The 26,688-nt window shown below is 39.3% G+C and overlaps 1 protein-coding gene across 1 annotated transcript; it reads right to left on the reverse strand.

Annotated features, from left to right (window-relative positions):
• Window positions 1–640: 640 nt before the first annotated feature.
• On the reverse strand, window positions 641–26,587 carry fntb (farnesyltransferase, CAAX box, beta). The gene is made up of 12 exons (XM_012877173.3): window positions 26,341–26,587; window positions 22,017–22,081; window positions 16,630–16,702; window positions 15,205–15,296; window positions 11,815–11,961; window positions 11,210–11,293; window positions 8,852–8,938; window positions 8,632–8,761; window positions 5,917–6,049; window positions 2,644–2,755; window positions 2,440–2,554; window positions 641–1,098 (listed from the first exon to the last, which is right to left on the reverse strand). The coding sequence occupies exons 1-12, from the start codon at window positions 26,437–26,439 to the stop codon at window positions 949–951; spliced, it is 1,287 nt and encodes a 428-aa protein (XP_012732627.3). The 5' UTR covers window positions 26,440–26,587; the 3' UTR covers window positions 641–948.
• Window positions 26,588–26,688: the final 101 nt, after the last annotated feature.

The raw sequence follows: 26,688 nt of genomic DNA on the forward strand, positions 1-26,688 counted from the left end.
ATGAGTTTGTTCTCCTAATTTCCAAAAGGGGAAAAAAACACCCCTGAATCTGCTAAAAGGGGGTCACCGGTCTGGTGCTGTTATTTTGGGGGTCTCGGGCTGAGAAGTTTGGGAACCCCTGCTCTAGTGTGACGTGTCGGAAACGTTCTGTAGAAAAACTGAGCGGAGGTCCGGTTGTCTCCGATTTAAGGCAGTTTGTGGTTGCTGTGACCCAGTTAACTGAGAATTTGCAAAAGGCGTATTTTGTACTGTCGTTTGCACAGTGTGGATCTTATTGTACGTTTGGGTTTTAACAGGGTTGCTACTTAAATTATACACTCTTCAAGACTTGCTCTTGGGCTCAGGCATTAAATATGGAACCTGGGAAATAGAAAATGTTTTTATTTCTGGACTTCCTGAGGTCTAAAAGGTTTTGTCCGTCCATTCAGGATTGGTTTCTCCCTAGGGTTACCTTTTAAAAATGAAGACTTAAAATGTGTAGAAACCCTATGAACAAGGTCTGCTGCTGGAGTCTTCAATGTGCTGCTTTTTAAAAAAAAAAAAAAAAAAAAAATCTGCAGGCAACCTTAAATCAACTATAGGAAAGGCTCTTAAATCTGGTATATTGATTGTTTCAGGATTCAAACACGTGACGGCACCATTATGACAACTGCTGTATAAACCTTTATTAAGTCAGGTGATACTGAAATCTTACAAAGTTACAATTTCCTTTTTTATAGGACCAAAAAAAAAGTCTGCAACAAGCAAGAATACATCTGGATTAAAAAATGTCCAGACAATAATGTTGAGCTGTCTGCAGGGAAATAAAATAAAATAAAAAATGCTCCTAAACTCCAGCCCTGTCTCGACTGTGGGTCCGCTCCCTTATTTCATCCACTCCCTACTTGGATCGGGTCCAGTACCGCAGAGTTTGCAGGTTGAAAGCGATGCTACCGGGGGGGGGACGACCTACGACTGAGGCCCGCCAGAAGCCGGTTCTGATGGTGCCGAGTCGGCAGGAGGTCCCGCCGGCCTGCTGGGGACGGGCAGCCGGCAGAAGTGCTGCAAGGCCTGAGCCACCTTCTCAGGACCGATGTTGTAAACTGGATGAGTCGGAGCCTAAAAAAATAAGAATAAAGTCATTGTGCAACCCGTGTCTAGTTTTCTGAAAACATCTGGAGCCGTGTACCGTCATAGACATTTTATTTCTTTATGCGATGCAAACTGTTTTTTTGCCACTCCTGGAATCCTTGGTAATCGCACCATTTTAACGTAGCAGCTGATGGGTTGGCACAGAAAGCCGACTGACGGTAACTTCCCAGTAAACTGAAAACATTTTAGAGCTGCTCTACTTTCATGTAAACTACATAATGTATCTGAATTGTGCAAAAAGCCCAGGGAAAACACCAACTTCTGCTTGCACTACAAATGGAACGCAGTTCAGCCGTTTTAACAAGGATACTTCCTTATGTATATACAATATGCATAGTATATACATATACTATGCATACTGGGTAAGGCTTTATTTGAAGGGGTCTACATAAGACTGACATTACACTGTCAAACATGACATAACACCTGTTATGAACATAAATGACTCTTTATGAATGTTTAGGACTGTTATTGTCATTTGGTAAATTATGACATTATGACACTAGCAAAGTTGACATTGTTTAAAATGTCTTTGTTATGACAACTTGACATTAACAGAGACAAGTTAAGGGCTTGTGATAAAGACATTTTAAACCATGTCAACTGTGTTTTAATAGTGTCATAATTTACCAAATGACAATTAATGACAACAGTCCTAAACATTCATAAAGAGTCATTTATGGTCATAACAGGTGTTATGTCATGTTTATGACAGTGTAATGTCAGTCTTATGTACACCCCTTCAAATAAAGCGTTACCACATACTGTATTATCGTACGTTATGTAAATATTGCACGTTCAATTATTGTGTGTTATGCTAATAGGCTGGATTTTTTTTTTCTCCCACTGTCAAATAGTTTTTCCTTTGTTCAATATTTACTCTGGTATTTACTCTTCTACTCTTGGAGTTTCTTTACAGCCGACTTTAGATTAGACCGGTTGGCTCTTTTTTCCCCCCCCATTGCTAATAATGGTGCGTAAATGTCCGTGTCTTTGCCACCGTCACACCTGAACTTCCCCACTGTGGGACAATAAAGGAATTCTTATTCGTATCAAGTGACCTTTGGGGGAAAAAAAAACAGCAAGACACATTTGATATTAACCGGACGAAAGCTACGACTCAAATCCAACTTTTCTGTCCATGTGCGACCCATATCAGTCTTTCATGGCAGTGTGAACGGCCCACTTACGGTCTTTTAACCCCCCAGCATCAGTTGCCAGAATCAAAAGCTTTTGAATCTGTTCTCAACATTGAGTCGTGGCTCAATCAGCCGTCCTTCGCTGGCTCCACCCTCCCTCCACACTCACCAGCCGGTTCTCCTCCTTGCCCAGGACCACCTCGTGGTAATGCTCCATGTTCCCAAAGTGCTGTGCTATGGAGAGGCCGCTGAGGCAGTAACACGTGTGGTAGAAGTCCCTGGATCTGCACACAGGGAGACGGAGGAAATCACATGAGTCCCGTCTGATGGTCGCTGACTGCATGGATGTGACGACACGTGGTGAGGTACTGACTTGCCGGGCTTATCCAGAAGGCCCCCCGTTGGACTCTGACAGCACAGCAGGATGTACTCCTGCAGGGCCTGCTGGTCGAACATCCACCGCTGCCGACTGAGCTCCGACTCTCCTGCACACAAAAAAACGGACACAGCTGGACGTTAAAACGCGCACAGCAGAAAAAACCACGACGACTCAAATAACCAGAGCGGAGTTCTTCGGTCTTAAACTGAATTTCAGCTCCGCGATGAAAGTACGCCGCCGCTGCTTAAAATTGTTAAATGAAACTGAAACCATTGCCCTGAACGGCTCTTTCACACGAACAGCGCCAGTCGCAGCCGTTTACGTCTCACTGAAGTGAAAGCAGGTGAAATTATTACAAGATTTAAAAAGAAACTGCTTCATGTTTCAACAAGAGGAGTTCCTAAACAGTCGAAATGTGGGTCTGTGGGTCTGGACTGACGACACCGTCGGGTGGTGGAAGGAGCACTTTGAGGATCTCTTTAATCTGGTCACCCTATCCTCCACAGTAAGCAAGTAAAGTATATTTATTGAGCGCCTTTCACTGACAACGCCATGCCCAGAAAACCAATAAAACGACAATTTTAATTAAAAATAAATAAATAAGATAAAGTCATAATCCATCCATCCATCCATTTTCCGACACGCTTATCTCTATTGGGCTTGCGAGGGGTGCAGGTGCCTATCCTAAAGTCCTAATAAAAAAATCAACATTCAACAAGAGGCCCATTTAAAGAAAAAAAAAAGTATTTAACTGCTTCTTAAGAGACCACAGAGGAGAAGGTGATTGTGGATGGATTTGGCCCGAGACGCTGAAGACTCTAGACCAGGCGCCTTAAACTCTCTCCTGCGACTTTTACAGCCGTCTCTGCTAGGGCTGAACGATTTTGGAAAATAATCCAATTGTGATTTTTTTTCTTAATATTGCGATTTAATGCGATTTTTTCTTTCCAGTTTAATTTATCATGTCTTTTTAAACATATACAAACAATAAATCAACTTGTTTCCTCGCTGTGCAAATTAGCTGCTAAAAGACCCACAGCATCTAAACTCGAAGCAGAAATGATTGCGTTGTGCCTACAATATATTTCAACCAAAATTGCAATTTTGACTTTTCTCTGCATTAACCACAAGCAACAAAAATGGCCTCTAAATAAAGATGTTTGTAAACAAGGACTATTTTAAACAAGAATTTTTAATGTTTCTATTAATCAGAATATTATTCAAGAGAACAGCTTTTAATTTAATTGGACATCAATCCTTGTTGAAGATGAAGTGCAACCAACAAGCAAGTCTATGTATTAAACTGACCAGTACTTAATGCTAGGTATGATTATACAAACTCTAAAACAAGTAATAAAATTAGATTATCTCACTGCTGCAACTGTCTTCCCTTCCATGTGGAGGCAAACCCACTTTAAACATTTTACCAACACCTAATGGACGTGTCTAATTCCCTAATTGTTACATAGCCAAAAATTGCAGACTCTGCGATTGGGAAATTGCGTTTTTTAAAATCGCGATTATATTGAAAATGCGATTAATTGTTCAGCCCTAGTCCCTGCTTTACCACACCAGAGTCCAGTAATCAGAGGCCTCGTTTATAAAGCTTGCGTACACACAAACGGGTCCTGAAACGTGCGTACGCTACTTTCCATGGAAAAGTTGGGATCTATTAAAAAAAAAATAAAAAAAAGTGTAAAGTTGACGGGAAAAGGTGCGGACCTCACGGCAGCTCTGATCCAGGCGTACGCTCCTAACCGGTGACGCAGACGGTTAAGTAGTGAACTGCAGCCAAACCTTCAATTTCACTTCATATTACACTGCAATCATAAGCCCCATTTACGCTACCCTTTATTTAACCGATCCATGCAGAGTTCGGACATTTACACATCATGCTAGCACGGTTCCTCGCCTCCGTTTAAAAAAACTGCAATCAAGTTAACTATTTAACACTGTCTTGTAACGTGGACACCTGTGGGTTTAACCTCTGATTTATACATTCAATAAATTCCTATCTGGAATTTTTGATTTCACAGTTTCTTTGTTTTTTTTTTGTCAGTGGTTGCCATTTCACCATGAAAAAAAAACAAAAAACGATCTTCTGACCCATTTTACCTTAAGAAACCGTGAGGCGTTTGCATTGACCATTAATGGTTGAATCGGGGGGTGTAGAGGGCAGAACGTGAGGCGGTACCAGGTACGCACACATTCAGGTACAGCTGGGGTCTATAAAGGTAAATGCTTCTCTGGTATTTAAGTTGTAACGGGAACTTTCCCTACATTTTGGCTGACAAACAATATGTAGAGTAGCTGTCCTCGGTCTGGTGCTCAAATGTCCTGCAGCAAGCAAATGCACCACCGTGGAAAGGTGTGTTTTGCCTTGATTAGGTCAACGAGGTTCACCTGAGGGTGTGCCGTGCACAAGCCAGGTGAGAACTGAGGAGACCAGGCAGAGGTCTCAGGTTACTCTGAGAAAAAAAAAAACATCTTTAGGAACATAAAAACTAAAACTGGACTCATGAAGTAACTGGACATGAAGCTGCTTTCCAGACGTCCAGGTAAGCTATGCCGGTTGGCATTTACCGTGTTTTTTTAGACCTTTTCTTCATAGTTTGGCCGATCCTGCGACTTATAATCTGATGCGACTTATACATTCAAGTAAGGTAAAAGCCAAATCAGCTAAAATTAGAGGGTTACATAGAGTTTTGCTTTATCCAGAATGAGGGTCTAATCTCTATCAAATCTCTAATATATATATATATATATATATATATATATATATATATATATATATAAATAAAAAATAGCTAATGTATTTAACAGTACAAAAGGTTGTTTAAAAATTAGTGTTGCACTGATACCGGTATCGGACGGGGCCCCGATCCAGCACTAAAATTGTGGTATTGGTATCAGAGAGTACCAACAAATACGGCACTGATACCATTTTGATGTTTGTATGTCACTTGAACGCAGCCTTCTCTCTCCCGACTAGTATTATACATGTTATATAAGTTCATGAAAGTTGCACTATTTTGGCATTTGAGAGCCAAAACTCAGGGTTTAAAAGAGATTATTCAATTAATAATGTAATTTTACTGTCTTACTGTTGCAATACTATTATACATGTTATAATTTCACGAATGTTGCACTATTTTGGCCTTTGAGAGCCAAAAGTTTATTCAACTATTGTCACCCATTCCAGGTAGGCAATAAAAAGTTCTACTACCCTAAGTATGCATAATATCATAAATCAACGTGGAAAGGTACCATCGTTGAATAAGGCTCTGTGGAGTAGAGGCAAGAGTCCAGCTTGCCAAAAGGAGTAGCAGCCGTCCACCAGCTTGTTGCAGCGACCCTGGAAGCCTCCCTCGTATCGCATCTGTCTGCTGACCACCCAGCGCTGGAGGAGAGACGACACAGTCAGATCAAAATCAACAGTAACGCCGCTCCAAATAAAGACAAATCCCCTTTAAAGCCAAACAAACACCAGAGCATTACTCTACATCAGACAGAGGGGGGAGTTTCCCCACAGAGAGGACAGGTTTGATTAGCTAAGCTTGGACTGAAAATCGAAGGGATATTGAGTTTAAAACTTTGATCCAGCTTCTTCTGCGTTGAGGTTTAGCTTATTGACTCACAGGAGGTGAAGCTTAGGAAAGAGAGCGGCTGAAAATTGCTTTTAAGATCAATTTGCATCCAAAGTGGGGGGAAAAAATGTCTTGCAAATCAAACAAAAAAAAAGAAATTGGTGTTAATTTTGTTTAGCTTTGATAGAAAATAGATGAACCAAACTTTTTAGAAACAATGGAGGCCATCCTGCGACACAAATTTAGTTAGAGGTTATAAAACAAATACCTCACATCTGCTTAATACGTTATGACTCAAAAAGAAATCTTTATGGTGTGCTACGATGGCGCTGGGGAAGTGAACATGACCACGGTTTCTTATCTTTGACTTCCCCGTCATAAAATATGTTTGAGTCAAATATAAGGCAATCTATAGGGATGAAAGAATGGGGGAAAAAAATAGGAAAGAAAAAAATCAAGGCACTGCAGTCGTGGTGGCAAGGATCCGTAATTAAACCTGAAGCCAGCTGTGCAGAAATGAGAGCCTGAGAAACCTCCATGGATGAAAGCATTCATGTTATAATGAAGAGTGGGACAAAAACGCACCAAATATGCTGGACGGCGTCAGACTGAAAACAAATAATTCAGCTAAAGGTGGATCTACAAGTTACTGAATCAGAGGGTTTCTTTTTTTACACACAGCTGTGCCAGTTTTTTTTTGCTTTAACATATAATAAAGAGTGGGGTCGTGCTGCGATGGTACAGGGGATGGAGCCCGGCCGAAAAACGAGCCACTAGTGCCGTTAAAAACCCAGAAAAATAATAAAAAAAATAAATAAAAAAGACTTCAGAGTGGAATCTGTTGTGTTTTTGATCACCTGGCGTTACATTAAATAATTTTACATGCTGGTAAAGACCGGATCATCCTCATTATATACCAATACAAAGATGATGGACTTTTCTTTTTTCAGTGAACGTGATCATTTTCAGTTTATTGATTTTAATATGTGATTTAACAGGACCCCATTCAGCTTATGTTAAATATTTATGTTACAGCTTCAGTTTACCTGCATTAAGAGTAGCAGAGTTTTGGCACACAGGGTAAAAAAAAATAATAAAAAAAACTGGCAGAATGCACCTTTATGACTTTGATTAACACCCTTTTAGATCGATAGATAGATATCTTTATTGTAATTTTGTAAATTTGTAATTTTTTATTAAGGATCCCCATTAGCTGTTGCCATGGCAAACAGCTAGTCTTCCTGGGGTCCACATTAAAAACATACAGTAAAAAACACAGTCACAAATATAAAAATTTCCAAAAATGTCATTTCTTAACAATTTCTATAGAAAGTACAAAAGAACAAATATAATAAAACAGCCAATAAAACAGCCAATTTTGTATGCACAAAGTGTGTACAGAATTGTATAATTGAAATAATTTCAGCTTTGTTTGCTTTAAACATAAATACTGCAAGTACCTTCATGATTTCCTTTCAGGTTTTCCCACTGATATTTTGTGTAAATGTGACCGAAGGGTCTCAAGAGGCTTTTCACCTTTTAATCCAAACCATTAACAAAATATCTTGCAGGGATATTTTAAAGAAAATTCTGCAATATTTAACAATTTTATGGCAGCTGAAACAACCAGACACAATTTTACCAGATATCTCGTTAAATGCAAATTTGAACCATAACTGCTTAGCATTTGCATGCGTGCTGCAGCAGGACGGCTGTCGCAGCAGGGGGGCATTTGAAGAACGATATTTTAACATGCTAGCATCACACAAACTGTAGTAGATTCATAAAACTGCTGTAGAGAAGCCTACTGATAATTGACTTTTCACTGATTCTCTGAAATAAGCAGCTGCAGAATGTCGCATCAGACCAACGGTACTAAAGCCCATTAAATGTCGTTTTCATCCACTCCTGATGCACAGAAGAGGAATGCATCTAGAATAAATATTGTGCGTCTAAATACGTTTATTTAAAGTGCAGCTGTTGCATTTTTGCTTCTTTCTACCACAAAATGCAGGACAAGCTCAATGCGAGCTACATAACCTAGATTACACTGCAAAACATAGAACTAAGAATAAGAAAAATTGTCTTGAAATGAGAGTATGTTTCCTTGATTTGAGCAGGTAATGAAGATTATTTGCCAGTGGAATAAGATTTTTGCACCTAAAATAGGAACAACTCATCTCCATCATCTTATTTCAAGTGCAGTATATCTAATTATCTTATTTTAGGGGTAAAAAGACTTATTCCATCGGCAGATAATCTTATTTAAGTGCTCAAATCAAGTGCAAATACACTCATTTCAGGAAAATGTTACTTATTTTTAGTTCTCTTTTTGCAGTGTACTTCATACCAAACAACCAGCTCTGAAGCTAGAGAGAGAAGAGGGGTCGCTCACTAGCAAAGCCTTCAGATCCAGCATGTGCTCTTTGCCCAGGATGACGAGGGCGGCCATGCCACAGAAAGTGTAACCGCCGTGTGCCTCCAGGCCTGGAACGCCGCTCAGACCGCCCTCCCAGTTCTGACAGCTGCAACCACAAAAAATAATAATAAAAAATGGAAATCAGGATAGATGCTGGCAGCTAAAACGAGCTCCTGTGGTGACGTTACGGCGGTACCTGAGGATCCAGTTGGTCGTGTCTTCAAACAGTTTAGGCGTCATGATGTTTGTGAGCGACGCGACAGAAGCTGCGCAGTAAGCGCTCCTGGAAGAGAAAACAGGAACCTGACTCAGACCAACATGGCCGTCATTTAGCCCGCAAACCATGCCAGACGCTTATCTGTGTATTTCATGTTCACGTGTTAAATTTAAAAACCTCGTGTCATTTTTTTTGTTTTTGTTAACCGAAACAAACTAAAGCTTTAACAAAAATGATAAAAAATAAATAGAAAGGGGGCCGAGGTTTTGCTTTTTATTGAAGCTGCTGTTTGCATACAAATGTTTTTTAAAAATACTCACCTGTACGCTGTGACTTTCTCCTGCATTGTCTACATTTCACTTGTTTTTACTTTTAAATCACTGCTGCACCTTATACTGTAATTTAATTTTACTGCAATTTACAAGCTGTATGCAACGAAATTTCGTTCTGTAAAAAGTTGTCTAAGTCTTTAGAACCGGCGGGTCACAGAGAGCCTCCGTTTGACGGATTTTAGATAAAGCAACGTTGCAGTCAAAACATTTTGCATCAGAGCACTGCTTTTGAAACATAATAAATGCAATCTTTTCTTCCCTGCTAAAAAAAAAAAAACAAACAAAAAAAAAAAAAAACAGGAGACTCAGTAAGGAACAAACATACTTAGCCCTTAAAGGATAAGGACTGACTTTTATATGCCTGTCAGGGATCGCATATTTTAGTTTTGCCGACTTTACCATTTAAAGAGAACATATCATGCTTTTCCGTTCTCCCTTTTCACATTTATATAAAGTGGAACTGCAATGCTTTGGTTTGTTTCCCTTGTCAATTTGCTGCCATGTTCCCTGTTCTGAGGTGCGTCTGGGAACGACACGTTTTGGTGTCGTCTCTTTAAATCTAAAAAGGAGGCACTCCTTTACTTTTTCTCTTGGAAAGATATGGTAGTTTTTAACTTTGTTAGGACACGTAAACTGTTTTATTCCAGACGCTGTTCCGAACCACATCTCACTTAGATTCAAATGCTCAAATGTGGAGGAAAACTGGAAACTATCAAAATGAATGTCTCAAAGAATGAAAAGTTATCAGCTGTAGGGTGATTAAATTAGGTCTAAGGGTCCGATGGCAGCCCCAAAAGGCTAAATACAAGCCAGAATGCACTTAAAGAATGGTGGTTAATGCATCATAATAAGGGGATATTTTTCAAACTGTGGTATTAGGCCCAATTAATCATTACTGGGCATCAGTTCGAATGCATCCAAATACCCGACGCGGTCATGTTGCCCTATACTGGAGGTATAAGGCAGCTTATTGTTTCACCGAGACGGCAACCGCAAATGCAAAGACAGGTGAGCTGGTTCCAGATCAACAAGTTTAAAATTACGGCCAGTCCAATTAACAGACGTCAATCAATTAGAAAACATGAGGTGGCATCAAACCTGCAGCTTCAAAAGGAAAAACAAGAAATGTGGCATTACAGGGGAATGTAGTTCAATTATCCAGGGCTGTAATGCCTGTTCTCAAGGCTTTTATGGTGGTTAACTAAATATTTGTTCAGTGGGTTACATGGAAGTTAAATCACCAAGAATTTTATAGTTTATAAATCAACGTTTATAAATAAAATAGCAGACACTTATATTACTGACGGAGAAATATTCCTATTTTCCCTCATTTTTCTGTAGTGATGACAAATGTGAGCAACTTTTCTGCATCCTGCAGTTTTCCTAATGAATTTCTTTGCATGGATTTTGTTTTGTCTTCTTTTAAAAAAACACAACCGTGCTTCTGTTCCGGTTTCACTTTTAGGATCCACTGTTGCACGTCCAATTCTGGTTTCTCTCCACGACTGCAAACTATTTTAAATGTAGTGTATGAACAGACTCCCGCACGAAAACCAGTTTGTAGGGAAAAAAACAAAACAAACAAAAAAAAACACAGACACTCCTCCTATGAGCCCTTTTAATCATCAAGCAATCAAAACAATATCAATCCATCACATCAAAAATGCACAATAACCACATTCCACTGTCTAAACCCACAAAAACACACATGCTACCTTTTGGCTTCTCTTTCTTTCAGCATTTAAAGTTGTTTTTTCAGATCTATATTCAGATTATAAAGCACTTTTTACTTGGGGAAATTAAAAGTTGTCATCCTAATTAATAAGACTGTTATTAAAGCAATGGGGACATAAAACAGTGCTACACTGTGCAGCCCCCTTTTGTGATATGGGAGCATTTAAATTTCTCTACTTTTCATCGTGGAAAGAAAAGAAAAAAGGACTGAAATGTATACATGAGAACAGAAAACAGAAGGTAGGGTTTGCTGATTATTCAGCACTATTACCTGACATCCACCTCCCCTCCAACGTGCATCACAAAGGAGCCATCTGGCTGCTTCAATGACCATAGGAAATCTAAAAGCTTCTCCCTGAGGAAGGTTGCAACAGCGGGAAGAAAAAGGACAGAAATTATTTTCGAAAGAAAGAGTCTTAAATTAGCTGTAAAAATAAATAAAATTCGGCATGTTAGTCATAGAAAATGTAAAGGAATACATTTAAAAAAAAGCATGTTTTCACTATATCTTAATGCTCTCATGCTTTGATAGCAGGGAAACCTGCCAGGGGTTGAGAATCCTGCAGAAAATAAATTTGATTGCGCTAAAAAAGGGATTTAAAGGTCTGAATTTCAAGCATCGACACACACAGTCGTCGTTATGAAGTCGTGGAAATGTTTGCACTTTAACCCATCAAAGCATCAACTTCCACAGATGCCAATTTAACGGTAGCTTCATAGTAATGCAGACACAGAATATTAACCAAACCAGGAGAAAATTGTCTTGCCTTGTTTGGAGTATTATTATTTTTTTGGCTTCAGATCTGTTCATGTGCATCAGGAAAACAACTTTTATTTTTTAATTTTTAGCACACAGCTGTGTGTCGAGGGTCGTACCTGTCTATCACGGCGTAGGCCTCTTCTGTGCCGATGATGCAGAGGGCGTTGACGGCAGCGTAGGTGGGTGCCAGGTGGGCGTGTTGCCCCGGTCCTCCAGCGAAACCCCCTGTTGGGCTCTGACAGTGTGCCAGAAACTGACATACTCTGAGGAGAGAGCAGATTTGGAGTTTATCTTCTTTATTTTTCTAAAATAAGGATTTTCACCTGCAAACGTTGCTGTGGAAAAGTGTTTTCCCCCCTTTTACAAATTTAAATAAGAAGGTAAAGGTCTAAACTGGACTCTGCATCACACATGCTCAGAACTGAACTTTATGGCCATTTTGCATCATTGCTTTGCATTGCTGAACTTTTATGATCCATTGAAATTTAAAAGTACACAATATTGAACTTTTCAAATTAATGCCGTTTTGCACCATTATCTTTGTACTATAAACATGGTTGAACATTCTTCTGCACACTTTAATAAAAAATCTCTTGCACTGTTACATTCTTATCACTCTATATTGTAATGTTTTATTTCAAATGCAATCTCATTACATTGTCATAAACTGTATGCAACGAAATTTCATTTGTCTAAGTCTAATTGGAGTAAATATGATTGCATACACACACTACAAGTCAAAAATTTGGACATCTTTGTCATTCAGTGGCTTTTCCTAATTGTTTTTCTGAAATGCTGTTATGCTGCGTTCAGACCGCAGCATATCGAGCATAAAGGGCTGCGGATTTGGAGGATTTCAGCGCGTTTTGTGCTGCAAATTTGGTTTGATGCGGGTTAAGTGCTTCTGGACGCCAGAGTTAAAAAATCTGAACTTTTGCAGCTGGACGCCGGGTGTGAACCAATCAGAGACTCTGCTATGTGCACAGTGGGGGATTTTCCCAAAGGGAAAATATTTTTTTACTTCAGATCACTGATAAATGCTAACACTGAGATGTTAACATTGTTATTTGGTGTCCTGGTGGGTGGTGAAACTCGCCAAACTAAAAACCGGTCTGAATTATCTGGTGAATTCAGACACGGCGAAGACTGTATATTATTCAGTAAATAAAGCCAAGCTGCTCTCTTGATTTCATCCACAGTTGAGTCTGGCAGAGGAAAATAACAGGGTAGCTCCTCCCAACAGGAGCCACTTTGCCTGATGTGCCGTCAGAGCGTTGAGGCTCCAGACAGCGCGTCTGACTTTTATGTGCACAAACGTCCAAGTTGAGCCGTTTTTGATGCAGAAAATGCATTTGGTCTGGACGCAGCTTTAGTTGTTCCCAATGATTTTGCACTTTTCTCTCATCAGTCCACTGAATATTTCCCTAAACGTCTCAGAGATCACAAAGATGGGTTTTCTGGGGTAACTGGGAGACGGGGTCTTTGTGTTTTTGCTCTGCCGTTTTTATTATAAAGCTCTGGCCTTGGTGTTGCTAGAGAAATACAACTCAACTTTCCAAAACTGAAACACCACATATAATTAGAGATTTAACAAAGGGTGTAGTTACAATTTCACATGCAGGCTGGTGTGTATGGCTATGTTCCAAATGAAACCATCATGTGAAAACTGCTTTTGTTTAGTTTACTCCAGTTACCTTTATCTGATATTAAAAAAATAGCAACTTGATTTGAAACTTAAGTGTGACACAAAAGAAGAAATCTTTCATGTGTAAATACTTTTATAGTACTGTAGATGTATAAAAAAATAATTACAATTAGCAAAAATAATGTGATATCCACTCTAATTATCTGTCTTGATGCATTATTGTCATTTGAGCAAAACACTGAAAATAGGTTATAATATAGGTTTTTACATACTGTTGTGCTCCCAGAGGTAGTCTAGGTGTGTTTGTGTGTGTATTGGAGAAAGTAGTATCAACAATTTTAATTGCAAAAAAAGTAACTTCAGCGCAAAAAGGAGAACATAGAAGGAAACGGGGGGTTGATTTAAAACTTAAAACGAGGGTTTAAAAAACCCCAGCACCCAGCAAAAAAAGGCCTTAAAGGAATCCACAACAACAACAACAGCAAAAAATAAAACCCTCAAGTCGAAGAGCCGCGCCTCTCAGTCACAAATCAGACCAGAAATGCCAGGCCTTGATTTCCTGCAGCTCAAACAGAGCACTTCTATCAAGGAACCAGCCTACAGCGCCGACCGGCCATGACATCAGCGCCTCTCCCAGCTTCATACTCTGCTTGTCAAAGGCAAAGTGGAATCAGCTGTGCCGCCCTGGCTGCAGAAACCTACCAGGATATCTCACTGGCAAGCAGACGCCGCTGCACGGAACGCAGACTCCCGATCAAACTAAGCAAGGAGAGGGAATCACAAAAACTGAGAGGATCCCAAGAGCCAGATGAGTTGGAAGAGACGCGTCCATTAACTCTGACCAACCACCGCTGGTTCGTGTCTCAAATGCTCAAATGTAGAGGAAAACTGGAAAGTAGCAAATAAATGGATCAAAGAATGAAAAGTTATCAGCTATAGGGTGATTAAATTGGGTCTAAGGGTCCGCTGCTCCGTGAGGTTTGCAGAGCGTCACCTTTGAAAGGCAGTAATTCTTTTTTTTAATCAAATGACAGTTTCTGTGTTTCACTCCTGACCGCTTGAAGACAGTTGTAAAACACAAAGCGCTGCACTGTAATTATTAGTGAGCGGACATAATTACAGGAAAATCCTCCATCCCTAAGCTTCAAAGACCACTGCTACTTACTTCTGAGAGCAGAATAAAATAGAAGAAAACAGTACGCTGCACAGACTAAAAAGGGACTAAAATTACTAACAGGGTTCTGATTACTATGCATATTAAGGCTTCAAAGGAAACAAACAATGGTTAAACATGACTTACGCGTTATCCTAAATGACAAGTCCAATACGAGGTCAATAAACAATACAAATACACGTTTTTATAGTACAAAGAACTTTTGCTTCTCTCAAAGCTGCACATGAGAAGCTTTTCATTTTATTCAAAGCAAACATGGAAACATTTTGATTAAAGCATTTAAATTTCAAACAGAGCAGCTGCGTATACAACTATTTTACAGCTTGATATTATAATTTATAAGATAAATACACTTTTAAAAAGCCATTTATTGCACTTTTTAGGTTTTATTTTTATTTCTGGTGCAGTTTGCACCCGTGTAAATAAATATGTTCAAGGATGATGTGTTTTGGGACTAAATATGTCGTCGCTGCCAATGTGTCTGAAACTGAAATCAAATATTTAGTGACTTGATGGCAGCATGTGAATGTGTTCCCCACTGTTACACAACCAATGTGTTTTTCTCCTTCTCCATTTCATAAAAATAGGAATTCTCAGGCAGGCTTTGTTATGTTACCACTCCTCTTGCTGTAAACCATGTTTTTCTACAGTGGGTGGGGCGCCTGTGTGTATTTGTGTGGGACTCACTCAGAGGCGACAGCAGAAGGAATGGGCTCCTCCAGTAACTCCAGACTGTGAAGAATCCAGAAGCAAAGCCACGGTCTGCTCGCATCCAGACACTACATAAAAAAATAACAACAAAACAACACAGCACTTATGATAAAAGAGGCAGCAGAAGACCAAATAAAGGCCCAAACATGGTGGTGAGAACATTCAGTCGTGACAGCATCACAAACAAAACATCTCGGTCAGATGCAGGAACTGCAACCAGATGCATTAACACCATAACACCATTTCATTATGTGTGACAAATGCAAGACAATATTCTATCTGTAATCCAATTGTAATGACGCAATTATGAAGCTGATTTGCACCCTTACAAAGAAAAAAAAGTTTTCTTTGTAAGTTACCTGTTTATTTTGTTTTTAATGGAGTTATTTGCTTGTGGCGTGTTCTTGTGTGTAAAAGCTGTATCCCTTTAAAAACAAGTTACACAAGGGTTCCGTTTTTTACGTTGAGTTTGGCCTGGAAACGGTCGGATCTGGTAACCTCGAGTGACGCTCGTCTTGGCGGTTAGCGTTAGCTTCGGCTAGGGCTGGGAGTTATGGACCAAAAATAATACCTCGACATATATTAAGGCTGAATGCCGAAATGTATCTGTTTTTCTTTACATAAAGGAATCATAAAAATGCACTTCTGAATCAAATATTTATCCTAAATGAACAAACAGCTGTAGATGAATATGAGAAACAGCTGAAAAATAACTTGGCGGAATACATAATATTACAAGGTTAGACCGAGGGTTCTCGTCAGCGCACTTGTCAAAATTACGCAGAAATTAGATCATTACACCCATTAGATGAGTGTAATGGTCAGTATGACACAGATGTTTGAAACATAAAAAGGTCAGTAAAGCTCTTGAACGTGTATCAGCGCAGCTATAATCTTCCCGGACTATATAAGCTAACGCTAGCTGCTGTTAGCTTGACGAAAAGCTCTCTTCAAGCTGCATGAATGCACGCTGGGAAAAGAATCCTGCTGAGGACCCTAAGTCCATCTTGATATAAACTATATATTCTCATCTTATATTTTTTTTTCTTTTTTCTTAAACTCTATACTGCCCAGTCCTAGCTTCGGCTAATTTCTTTAACCGTTTAGCGTCTTAGCATTAGCCAAGCTAATGTTTCAGTTAGCAGAACATGGGTTAATGAAGCTAACTTTTAGGTTAGCTGTGCCCACCACTGTGATTGTATTGTTAGGATCACTTCTGCCGGAAGCAGCAGAAACAGTTAGTGGTGCTTTTAGAAGAATATAAAGGAAATTAGCATGCGGGGGAAAACAATTATCTGGTAATACATCAATCATCAGCAAAAAAAAAAAACAATAGATGCACCAACACAAGTGCATGGACTTATACAGAGGCTTAAACAATGAAATGTAAGGTTACTGTACCTCGTAAGCATCCGATAGGTGACGTAAACCTTTCTTAAGATACTGATAATGTTGCTCCCTCAATAATGCTGGCCTGAAGAAAAAACATTGGACAGAAAGTTGCATCAAAAATGGGCACAGCACAGCTTAAATATTTACTGACTCCAAACGTTGATCATTTCATTTCAATTTTTCAATTGAATTTTATTTATGTAGCGCCAATTCATTGGCATTTTAAAATGAATCATTTTAAGTTAATCGCAAAAGACACAGGGTTTTATTCTAATTTCCGGAGTTCTTAGATCAATTTTAAAGTATCAAACGATTCAACAAGGTTTGATATTTCTGCAGTGTTTGGACTTCAAATATAGAACATGCAAAGAAAAAAATAAAAGTTGTAAAAACAAATGAAGATAAAAAAAAAAAAATCTGGACACTTGAACCTACAAAAAAAGAGTTACTCATTTGGTACAAGGGGGAAGGGGCTGTTGCACACGACCCGAGGGATTTGACCACCACTTTCTCTTGGACGAAACTTAAAAATAATGCATATACCGCAGGACCGGTATGAGAGATTTTTTTTTTTTTTTTTTGTGGTTTTGAAATCGACTTTTATATTGCGATATACCGTTAACCTAGTAACCGGCCCATATCTACTTTGTGCAATGCTCACGATGTGCTTACTTATAGCTTATATATTCTGTCAAACTCTAAAATCTGTCACTGATCTATTATACATGGCATCGGTTTGGATTATTGTAGCAAAATAAACAAAACAAACGTCACAAATACTAACAATAATATGCTTAAGTACTTTTTTTTTTTTTTTAACTAAAGCATACAGCAATTAAAATAGGTGAAGATAAAATACAGTACATGACAGAAGTGTATGAGGATGTAATGTGTGCTCATTTTATAACAGGAGACACTTATCTCCCAGTCTGTAAAATAGAATATGCAAACAGTGTAAACAAACTTAAACGGGGAATAAAATTCTGAGTTGACATTTTCTCCTGGTTTGCTTTCATGTCAAGCTGCATGTGTGCACCATCAGGACGGCCTGCAACCTTCCTTTGCATCTCTTCCTCATTGCAAACCAGCAAACGGCCGAATATATGGGGACTACACTTTAAGATAACTTTATAACCGCCCCTGCCCTCTTCGTCGGGCGAGGTCAAGCACCGCTGAGATTGTGTAACCGGAGTGGACCGCGGGCAAAAGTTTCATTTAAAATGGGCGAATTCAAAGAAGCCCTCGCATAGCAAGTTCGCCTGTACTGACATCAAATGGCAGAAGTTTTCAGAGGCACAGCTTTGCTAAATGCTTTGTTCTAGCAGAACATGCTATGTTTCATACACGTATTATTGGCATACTTTCAGGGGTGAGTTTGTGGGTAGAAACAATGATTTTGACTTCTGTTTCCTTCACTTGCTGTGTCAATCAAGTCTAAAACAACAACAACCCACATTATGTGAAGCAATCAGCTCTTTTTAGTAAAGCAAAATGTCACAGGTCTGCCTAAAAAGTGGATCAGACAGCTGCAGCCGATCCAGAACGCTGCTGCCCGCGTCCTCACTAAGACTAAGAAGGTAGAGAACATCACCCCAGTTCTAAAGTCCTTCCACTGGCTCCCTGTATCTCAGAGAATAGACTTTAAAATACTTCTGTTAGTCTATAAATCCCTGAATGGCTTAGCACCTAAATACATCACAGACTTGTTATCAGTGCATCAACCCTCCAGACCACTAAGGTCTTCTGGCTCCAGTCTGCTCTGCAGAACCAGAACCAGAACCAGACATGGAGAAGCAGCATTTAGTTCCTATGCTCCACTTATCTGGAACAAACTTCCAGAAAACTGTAAAAGTGCTGAAAGCCTGAGTTCCTTTAAATCAAGATTAAAAACACATTTGTTTAGGATTGCCTTGGACTGTTTTACTGAAACATCACTAGTTCCGCTTTGTAGTAGTGTTGCACCGATGCCATTTTTGGGCCCCGATACCGATACCATCTGTTTGAAATTGATGTGTGTGTGTGTGTGTGTGTGTGTATATATGAAGAACTGCATACTATTTAGGGTAGTAGAACTTTTTATTGCCTACCTGGAACGGGTGACAATAGTTGAATAAACTTTTGCCTCTCAAAGGCCAAAGTAGTGCAACATTTGTGAAATTATAACATGTATAATAGTAGTGCAACAGTAAGACAGTAAAATTACATTAACAATTGAATAATCTCATGTAAACCCTGAGTTTTGGCTCTCAAATGCCAAAATAGTGCAACTTTCATGAACTTATATAACATGTATAATACTAGTCGGGAGAGAGAAGGCTGCGTTCTCGTGACATACAAACATCAAAATGGTATCGGTGCCCTATTTGTTGGTACTCTCCGATACCGATACCACCATTTCAGTTCTGGATCGGGGCCCTGTCCGATACTGGTATTGGTATCGGTGCAACACTACTTTGTAGTCCAACTGTTTTTAATATTTGCTTTTAGTTTCTATTCTCCCATGTTCTATTTTGTTTATACATTTTATTCCTAACTTGCTTTTATTCTGTTTTGTTCCCCCTGTATTTTAATCATGTAAAGCACTTTGCATTGTGTCTGTACTGAAATGTGCTATACAAATGAATTTACCTTGCCTTTTATACCTTTTTATTTAATGAGCTATGGGATCATACCATAGTCTACATTTCTAACCCTCCGTTTATGTCCGTTTAGCTCTCATGAACACACCAACCATCCTTCACGATTGTTCACGATACTGTGCGCGGCCATTTTGGATGTGCGACGTCAACTGCTTCTACTCTTAGGTTTTCTGCATTTCCACTGGTTATGTTGAGTACTGCCCCCTTGTGTTTTGGGAGAGTACTGCACCCATGTCTGTGTTGAGCGTAAACGTCTCCAGCGAGTCTATGGGCCAATGCGACGTCCGCACAGACCTGCACGACAACCAAACGCGCGAGCATAATGGAGCATTTGCCCAGCTAATCTTGATCTCCATCTGCCCTTTTCATTCATTGTTTGCTACCACGCTGTAATTATACTTGTCCTACACGGGGTTAGTCAGAGGTCGTTATCTGAGTTGTTGTTGCTGCAAATATGAAAAACAAATAGCAGTCGGGCTCAAGGCGTCAGATAAGGGTTAATCACGCCCTTTTCATATGTTGAGGGCAGACGGTGGCTCAGATGACATGTTCGATCCCTGGATAACGTTGATGAGCTCACCTACCTAGAATATAAACACTACAATATATCAAAGTTGCTATTTAGAAGATTCTGACATTTCAAATTAAAAAGCCAGAGAAACAGGACAATAAGTTCACTTAGTGTGCAAAACATTATTTTGCACCCGTTTATATTTACACTATAAGCTGAAGCCCACATCAAGTGTTGCTGATCCCTGTGGAAAAAAAAACAGTACATATCATGTTCTGTGTAATATAAACCAGCTAGGAGTGTGGCGATAATTCACCCATGAAAATGATGTTCTCAAGCATTTTTCATGACAAATGTCCACAATTATTTATCTTTTAAAGCATAGGGACAAATGTTCATGATTAATTAACAAATATTTCTACAGCTATATCTTACAGTGGTCAGGTTTAAAAGAAAAACACCCACTCGCTGCATGGATGGATGGATGGATGGACAAAGCATCCTCTACTTTTCCAGGGTGCATTAGTGCACCGAATACAAACGCGGAGTATTAGATCAACGTTTTAAATCCACTCTAGCGTGTAATGTACTCAATCCCTGAAATAATGCCCCCTGAAAGCACAGAACAGATGCTCCCTAATAAATGCACAGCCCTCTTCTGACTCATAACATTCATTTTCTCACAGAACCGAATGTACATCCATCCACGCAGGCCGTGGTATCGGCGATCAGCTGACACCGTGGTTGTCATAGAAAAGAGATGAGTCACCCACACGGAGAAGGGATGACGGCCGACGGTGGCTGCAGAGAAACGTGGGCCGATCAGCACGGCGTTTTTAGATAAAAGCCACATCACAGCCGGCCAGCCGTGTTCTTAGACGGTCCGCTGGATAGATGTCTATCACTTGACCCATCTGTCATGTAAGTTTTCTAAACGTAGCTCTGTAAAATATCTAACGTCCTACTTTCAGAAAAGACTAAAACTCCTATAAAAAGGGCCGTGCGGTGTCTGCACGTGGAATTTATTTTAGAAATAAATAAAAAGATGAATAGAAAGAGCCCTCCAGAAAAAGGTCACCATGCTTTAGAACAGGGGTCTGTAACCTGTGGCTCTTAATAACTTACCATATTAAAAATGATATTTTTATTATGGTATTTAAATGTAGTAATTATAATAAATTTTATCAACTTTTTCTTGGACTAATTGCTTTTAATTTTCACAACAGAATTATACTAAAAGTGCCAGTAATATTTAATTTTAAATCAATATTTTTTCAGTATGTTGGGAACTATGATTTTTTTTTTTTTTTTACATCATCATCCACAAATAACATCCCATCCATCCTATTTTTTCAAACCTCAAAATAGACATAAAATGGCGTTTCTTTAACGATGACAACATATTTCCTACAGTAGATCTTTATCACAAATTATAACTTGTCTTTTTTTCAAAACCCTGTAGGCAAAACGGCTCTTTAGACTGTAAACGTTGCAGACCCCTGCTTTAGAAGCTGGAAAACAAAAAGGAGACGTTTAAACGCTGCAGGTTGCTGCAGCGTTTTTTTTCCGACACCTTTGTGTTGTGCTAACGTTTTCTCTGAGCAGGTGTCCTGCAAGTATGCTTTATTAGATTAGATTCAACTTTATTGTCATTACACAGGTACAAAGCAAAGAAATGCAGTTTAGGTCTAACCAGAAGTGCAATAACAGCAAGTGTAGGATATACAATGGTTCCAGAAGTACAGGACATGGGTTTTTACTGAATAAATATATAGATGGATACTATTATAAACAGAATTTTACAGATAGATTTGTCCTATGAGTATAATATATAGATAGCCAGTATTGTGAACTGAATTTACAGCTGGATACGTACCGAATATAATATACAGGTGGATTTTACTATAGAGTTTTACAGATATGTACAGATATGTATATATATATAGATAACGAGTATTGTGAACTAAATTTACAGCTGGATATGTACCAAATATAATACAGGTGGATATTACTATGAATAGAGTTTTAGAGATATGTACAATAGCATAATATACAGATGATTGTTATTATAACAGAGTTTGCATGTACTATGAATATATGTACAGATACTGATAAGAAAACACTTTAAGCTACAATGCCATTTGGAAATTAAAAACATGTAAGTGATAATTTGCACTACAATTGTTATAGAAATCTCCAAAGAACCTTAGGTTTTCTCTTTTTTTTTTTTATGTGGCTGAACTTACTGCGGTAAGCTGTGCATCTGCTTGTAAACATTGATGGCTTCTTCAATGGTGTCCTCCACTTTTTTCTAGACAAAATAGAGAGAAGAGTGTGATCAGCAGCTGGGATACCTACGAGCTAAAAGCTTTGCGCTTATTGGAAATACTCCGAGACAGAGAGGAGGGTTGCTTACATGGCAACAACACACAAGTTATATATAAGGCATCATTGTGATATCAATTTTGCACTTCCTTACACATTTATTGGCAGTCTGAATGTTGGCTTCAAATAGAGGAGGAGCATATCTGATGGGTCATTTTTTTTAAAGTAGCTAGTGGTTTTACATGGACACGTAACTTTTTAAAAATCAATTGGAGCAACACTGAAAATTTCAAGTTGTTATAATAATAATAATAATAATAATAATAATAATAATAATAATAATAATAATAATAATAATATAATAATAATAAAAAAAAAAGGTAAATACTTATTTTTTAAGAAATGTAAATGTTGGGGGGGGGGGGAAAGCTAATTCTGGTGTGGAATAAATTGTATTTCACCTTTTTAACCGCTAAAACCACATACAGGCACAATTTGCAAGTTGTACGTGAATAAAACACTGCTAGTTTAGCATTTCAGCATTTTGAAAGTTTGCCTTGTTTAAACCCCAGATATTTAATTTGGTGTGCTCCTGGAATGCGTTTACAAGAGGCGGAGGACATTAAAAACAGCTGCCAACACGCCCGGTTTTGGCCCTCTAAGCGTATTTACCTCATCAAGATGCTGGAAAAAAACTTCTTTACAAAAAAAAAACCTAAAATCTCATCATGGGTCCTACAGCAGCACAATCAGTCTGCACAGATTTAACTTCCTAAGAGAAAAATCTGGACACTCAAAGAAAAAGAAAAAACAAAGAACGGACTAAAGTTTTCCAGAGAGAGTTGGGGGGGGGGAATAAAAGGCCTGGACTTCTGGAAAAATGCTCATTGAAAAGTTGAGTCTATACGGAAAGTATGTGCAAGAAAACACCTCACAGCTGAAAAACAAGGGTCGGGCCAAACTCTCTTCTGTCCGATGCCGGAGACTGACTACAAGCAGTTTTTCCATGTAATGGAGGAAACACTGGTTGTTAGAGGGTAGGGCAGGGGAGTCAAACATACAGCTCTTGTTGTCTTAATGCCAAAAAGAGGTCATCAGATTTGACTTTCACAAGTGGAGCAGCACTGCTTTTGCCATAGTGCTCTGCTTGATTTATGAATGTGAATACTTTTATTATGATTCATGCGGGGAATATCTCAAATGATATGGACACTACAATGGGAAAGTAGGAGAGGAAAGGAAGAACAAGAAGAAAAAAGAACAAAAGGTGAAAGAAAGAGGAGATAAAAGGAAGAGAATGATAAAACAATTATTGAAAAAAACATGTACTTTATTTAATTGAAAATATGCAGTTCCTATATTGTCCACGAGGGGCGCTGTGTTTTAATCAGCAGATTAAGCTTCAGGTGTGGAAAATTTTAAATCATTTCTTTTTTTTTATCTGTTTGATGTATTTTGTCATGCAGGACAGTGTTTTTAAGTTCCAAAAAATGTGAATAAATGTTTTTCAACATTGTATAATCACTGTGATCAGTTCTTATGCATAATGCACAAGTAAATGTTTAACTGAGTAAAAGTATTGTTGAAATTGCACATACTTTTCTTAAAAAAACGCTGAGGTTATTCATAATATATTGTGTAAAAGTGAAATTCATTTAATATAAAAATCAACAACAAGTCCACATTTATTAGTTCTATTTAATCTTGCAATGAGTTTACTCGTGTGGCCCTCTTGAGATCAGATTAAGCTGTATGCGGCCCCTAAACCAAAATGAGTTTGACACCCCTGGGCTAGGGCGTCTCTGAACTTGGCTAGAAAATGAGTTTTTGTAGCTTCTTGTTTAATGAGAAACATAATACTTCACTTTAAGTGAAATTAAATCACTTTACATGGCTACTTGCTACCTCTGTGGCCAGTTTTATTCCTAAACTCTGGAAAAATGTCACTGTCGCGTCGTCGGTGGCCGTTCACGCTGCGTGCCGCCAGATTTGTTTCTCCGGATGGACGCCTTCGTGTCATGAGATCCTTTTTTTTTTTTTTTGCTGCCTTTACTAAAGGACACAAATAGGCAAATGTCAGGAGAATCCTATAAAGACGGAACATTGATTCAGGTCAGTTGGTAAATGGGCTGAATCTAAATGGCTCTTTTCTTCTAGACATACTGGGCACTCAAATCACTGCCCACTGGGGCAAGCTTCGCCCGATCGCACAAGTATCCATGCACCGATACGCAGATCTGTGGGCAATGCTGGGGTTCGACGCTCAGGGCATATTGACATGCGACAGAAGGAATCCAACGACTTTTGGATTGCAAGGCGATTACTCATCCCACTGAGCCGATTTCATAGTATTTCGCCGTTACTGATGACAGGTAGGAGCGCAAGAGGACTGAATCCTGCATCTGAATCAAAAAGCTGCTGCTACAAAGTAAAAGCTGAAGTGTAACAGCTTGTATGTCACATTAGTAAAATCGGGAGTCGGCTTTATTTGCCATGATTGTGTGACTTTGGTTACAGCACTCACAGAATACAGACATTAAGTTAGTTATAAACATAAGCAGCAGCATCTACATGTGTTCATTTATTTGAAGATTGCGATAGTGCAAATGCTCTTATTTTGTTTCGCAGCAGTGTGGCTGACTAATCTGGCTGTGGGAAACGCCCCGGGGGAAGAAACCGTCTCTGTGGCGGCTGGTTTCGCGTATAGAGCTCTGTGGTGCCGACCAGAAGGTAGAAGGCCTTGTACACACGTAGGCATGTATTTATAAGAACGAATATCTACCCCCACACCGTTTTTAAAAATAATACAGTACACACACACTCGGGATCTTTTTTAGCAAGGTCTTACAGCTACACTATCTGTACGCTATTTTAAACATGCCAGATGCATAGGGGGCAGTGTGCAGCAAAGCTAAAACCTACAGCCAGAGTCCTTCAAAATAAAAGCACAGATGAACAGCTTTGTGCCTGTGCAAAAACAGCTGATCTCCAAGCGCTTTTTTCCCCCTTTGCACGTCAACGCATTGGCACACCTGTGCTTGTGAAAACAGACAGACAAAAAGGAAAAAAATTATGTTTATAACGCTCCATGTGTGCTTTTACTTTGAAGTCTTGATTTCAAGGCGAAGACAGGAAACGCTGTCAGTTTGGAAATAAACGCCCAGAGTAGGTTAGGCTAGTGAATCTGTCCAGTTTAACAGTGATTAGACGTATATTTTATAGAACTGTCAATCCCCACAACAACGTAGAAATCTGCACCTCATTATTATTATTTTATTTTTTACTCCACTGTATGGCTAAGTCTATAACAGCCGCACATGTGACCCTGAAACTCTATCTTCTCATGCACACACGCGAGCTCGAAGACTTTGGCTGGAGTTTCAAGAATAATTAATTTTTAAGGGTGTTAAAACGCCGTTTGCGTGTGGACGAAAGCCCTAACCGCATAAAAAAGGTATCGTTTTCCCCCAGATATCCTGCTGCATGTGAACTAGGCCTGAATGATGACCCGGTTATTAGACTCAGGCGTGTTTGTGTGCAGGATGTGGGGTGGGGTGGTGTGTCTGCAGAGCTGCTAGCTGCTTTTTCTTTAGTGAAACCAAAACCTGCACAAGAGTTGGATGGAGGACGCTCCCATCTGCAGAAACAGGAATGTCTGCTGGACCTTTCCATTTTTCGTGGATGAGCCAAACCACTAAGTGATGGAGGAACACAGGACACACTGAATAATGGCTGACCAGCAGAAAGTACGTGGAAGTATACAATAAAAAATATTGTTATAAAATGATTTATCAGTCTGATTAAAGCACACTCAGAAACTAGGATTTTTAACAGGGATGTGCACATTTTTAAGAGCCAATGTACAGTAAAAAAAAAATTAAATAGCAGCATAATCAGAAATAAGAGGTTTAGAGAATTACTTTATAGCTAAAATGCAGTCTTAAAACAAAGACTGGCTACAGCAGGGATGGTGCTCAGTCAGGTCCCATGCATGGAGAAAAACTAATCTCATTATGATTCCATTGTTAGCTAAGTAGAGGCTAAAGTTTGCGAACCAAAGGATAAAACAAGAGTTTACAACCGGGAAATTTTTTTAACACCTTTTCGTCAACTGAACTAAATCCAAATGTGAATCTAAACACTTTTTTTCCCCCCTTCCTTTTCGACTTTCCCCTCCAGCTCCAAGCACAGAGCAGCGTTAGCTGCAAAAAGTAGCCAACGCAGCTAATCTGTGCGCTAGCTCACCTGCTCCACCGAAGTCACCGTTTCCACCCCGTCATCCACGAACATTTCCGCCGGGTGCTGCTCGCCGAAGCACCGCAGGGGAGTGGGAACGCCGTCCATGGTGGTGGGGAAAGACTCGCTGCCACGGCAGAGATTCAGCTATGGAACGGGAACGTCCACTCTCACGTTGTTTTGATACTTTTTTCTTTTTTTTTTTTCCTGATTTCTTTGCTGAAGTGGGCGTAAAAAGCCGAGAGAACAGCCAGCTACAGTGCGCCAGAAGGGACAAACCTTTGCCGTTCGGCTTTATTCGCCGAAACGCGAAACCACACCAGACTTTTTTTTATGTGTATATATATATATTTTTTA

This window comes from Fundulus heteroclitus, chromosome 15, assembly GCF_011125445.2.
Source record: "Fundulus heteroclitus isolate FHET01 chromosome 15, MU-UCD_Fhet_4.1, whole genome shotgun sequence".
Lineage (NCBI taxonomy): Eukaryota > Metazoa > Chordata > Actinopteri > Cyprinodontiformes > Fundulidae > Fundulus > Fundulus heteroclitus.

Coding starts and splice junctions, on each gene's coding strand:
- fntb (XM_012877173.3), bottom strand. CDS start 26,439: ATGGACGGCGTTCCCACTCCCCTGCGGTGCTTCGGCGAGCAGCACCCG. Junction 8,762..8,851: donor ACGACCAACTGGATCCTCAG/GTACCGCCGTAA, acceptor TTGTGGTTGCAG/CTGTCAGAACTGGGAGGGCG. Junction 2,555..2,643: donor CTTCTGGATAAGCCCGGCAA/GTCAGTACCTCA, acceptor CCCTGTGTGCAG/ATCCAGGGACTTCTACCACA.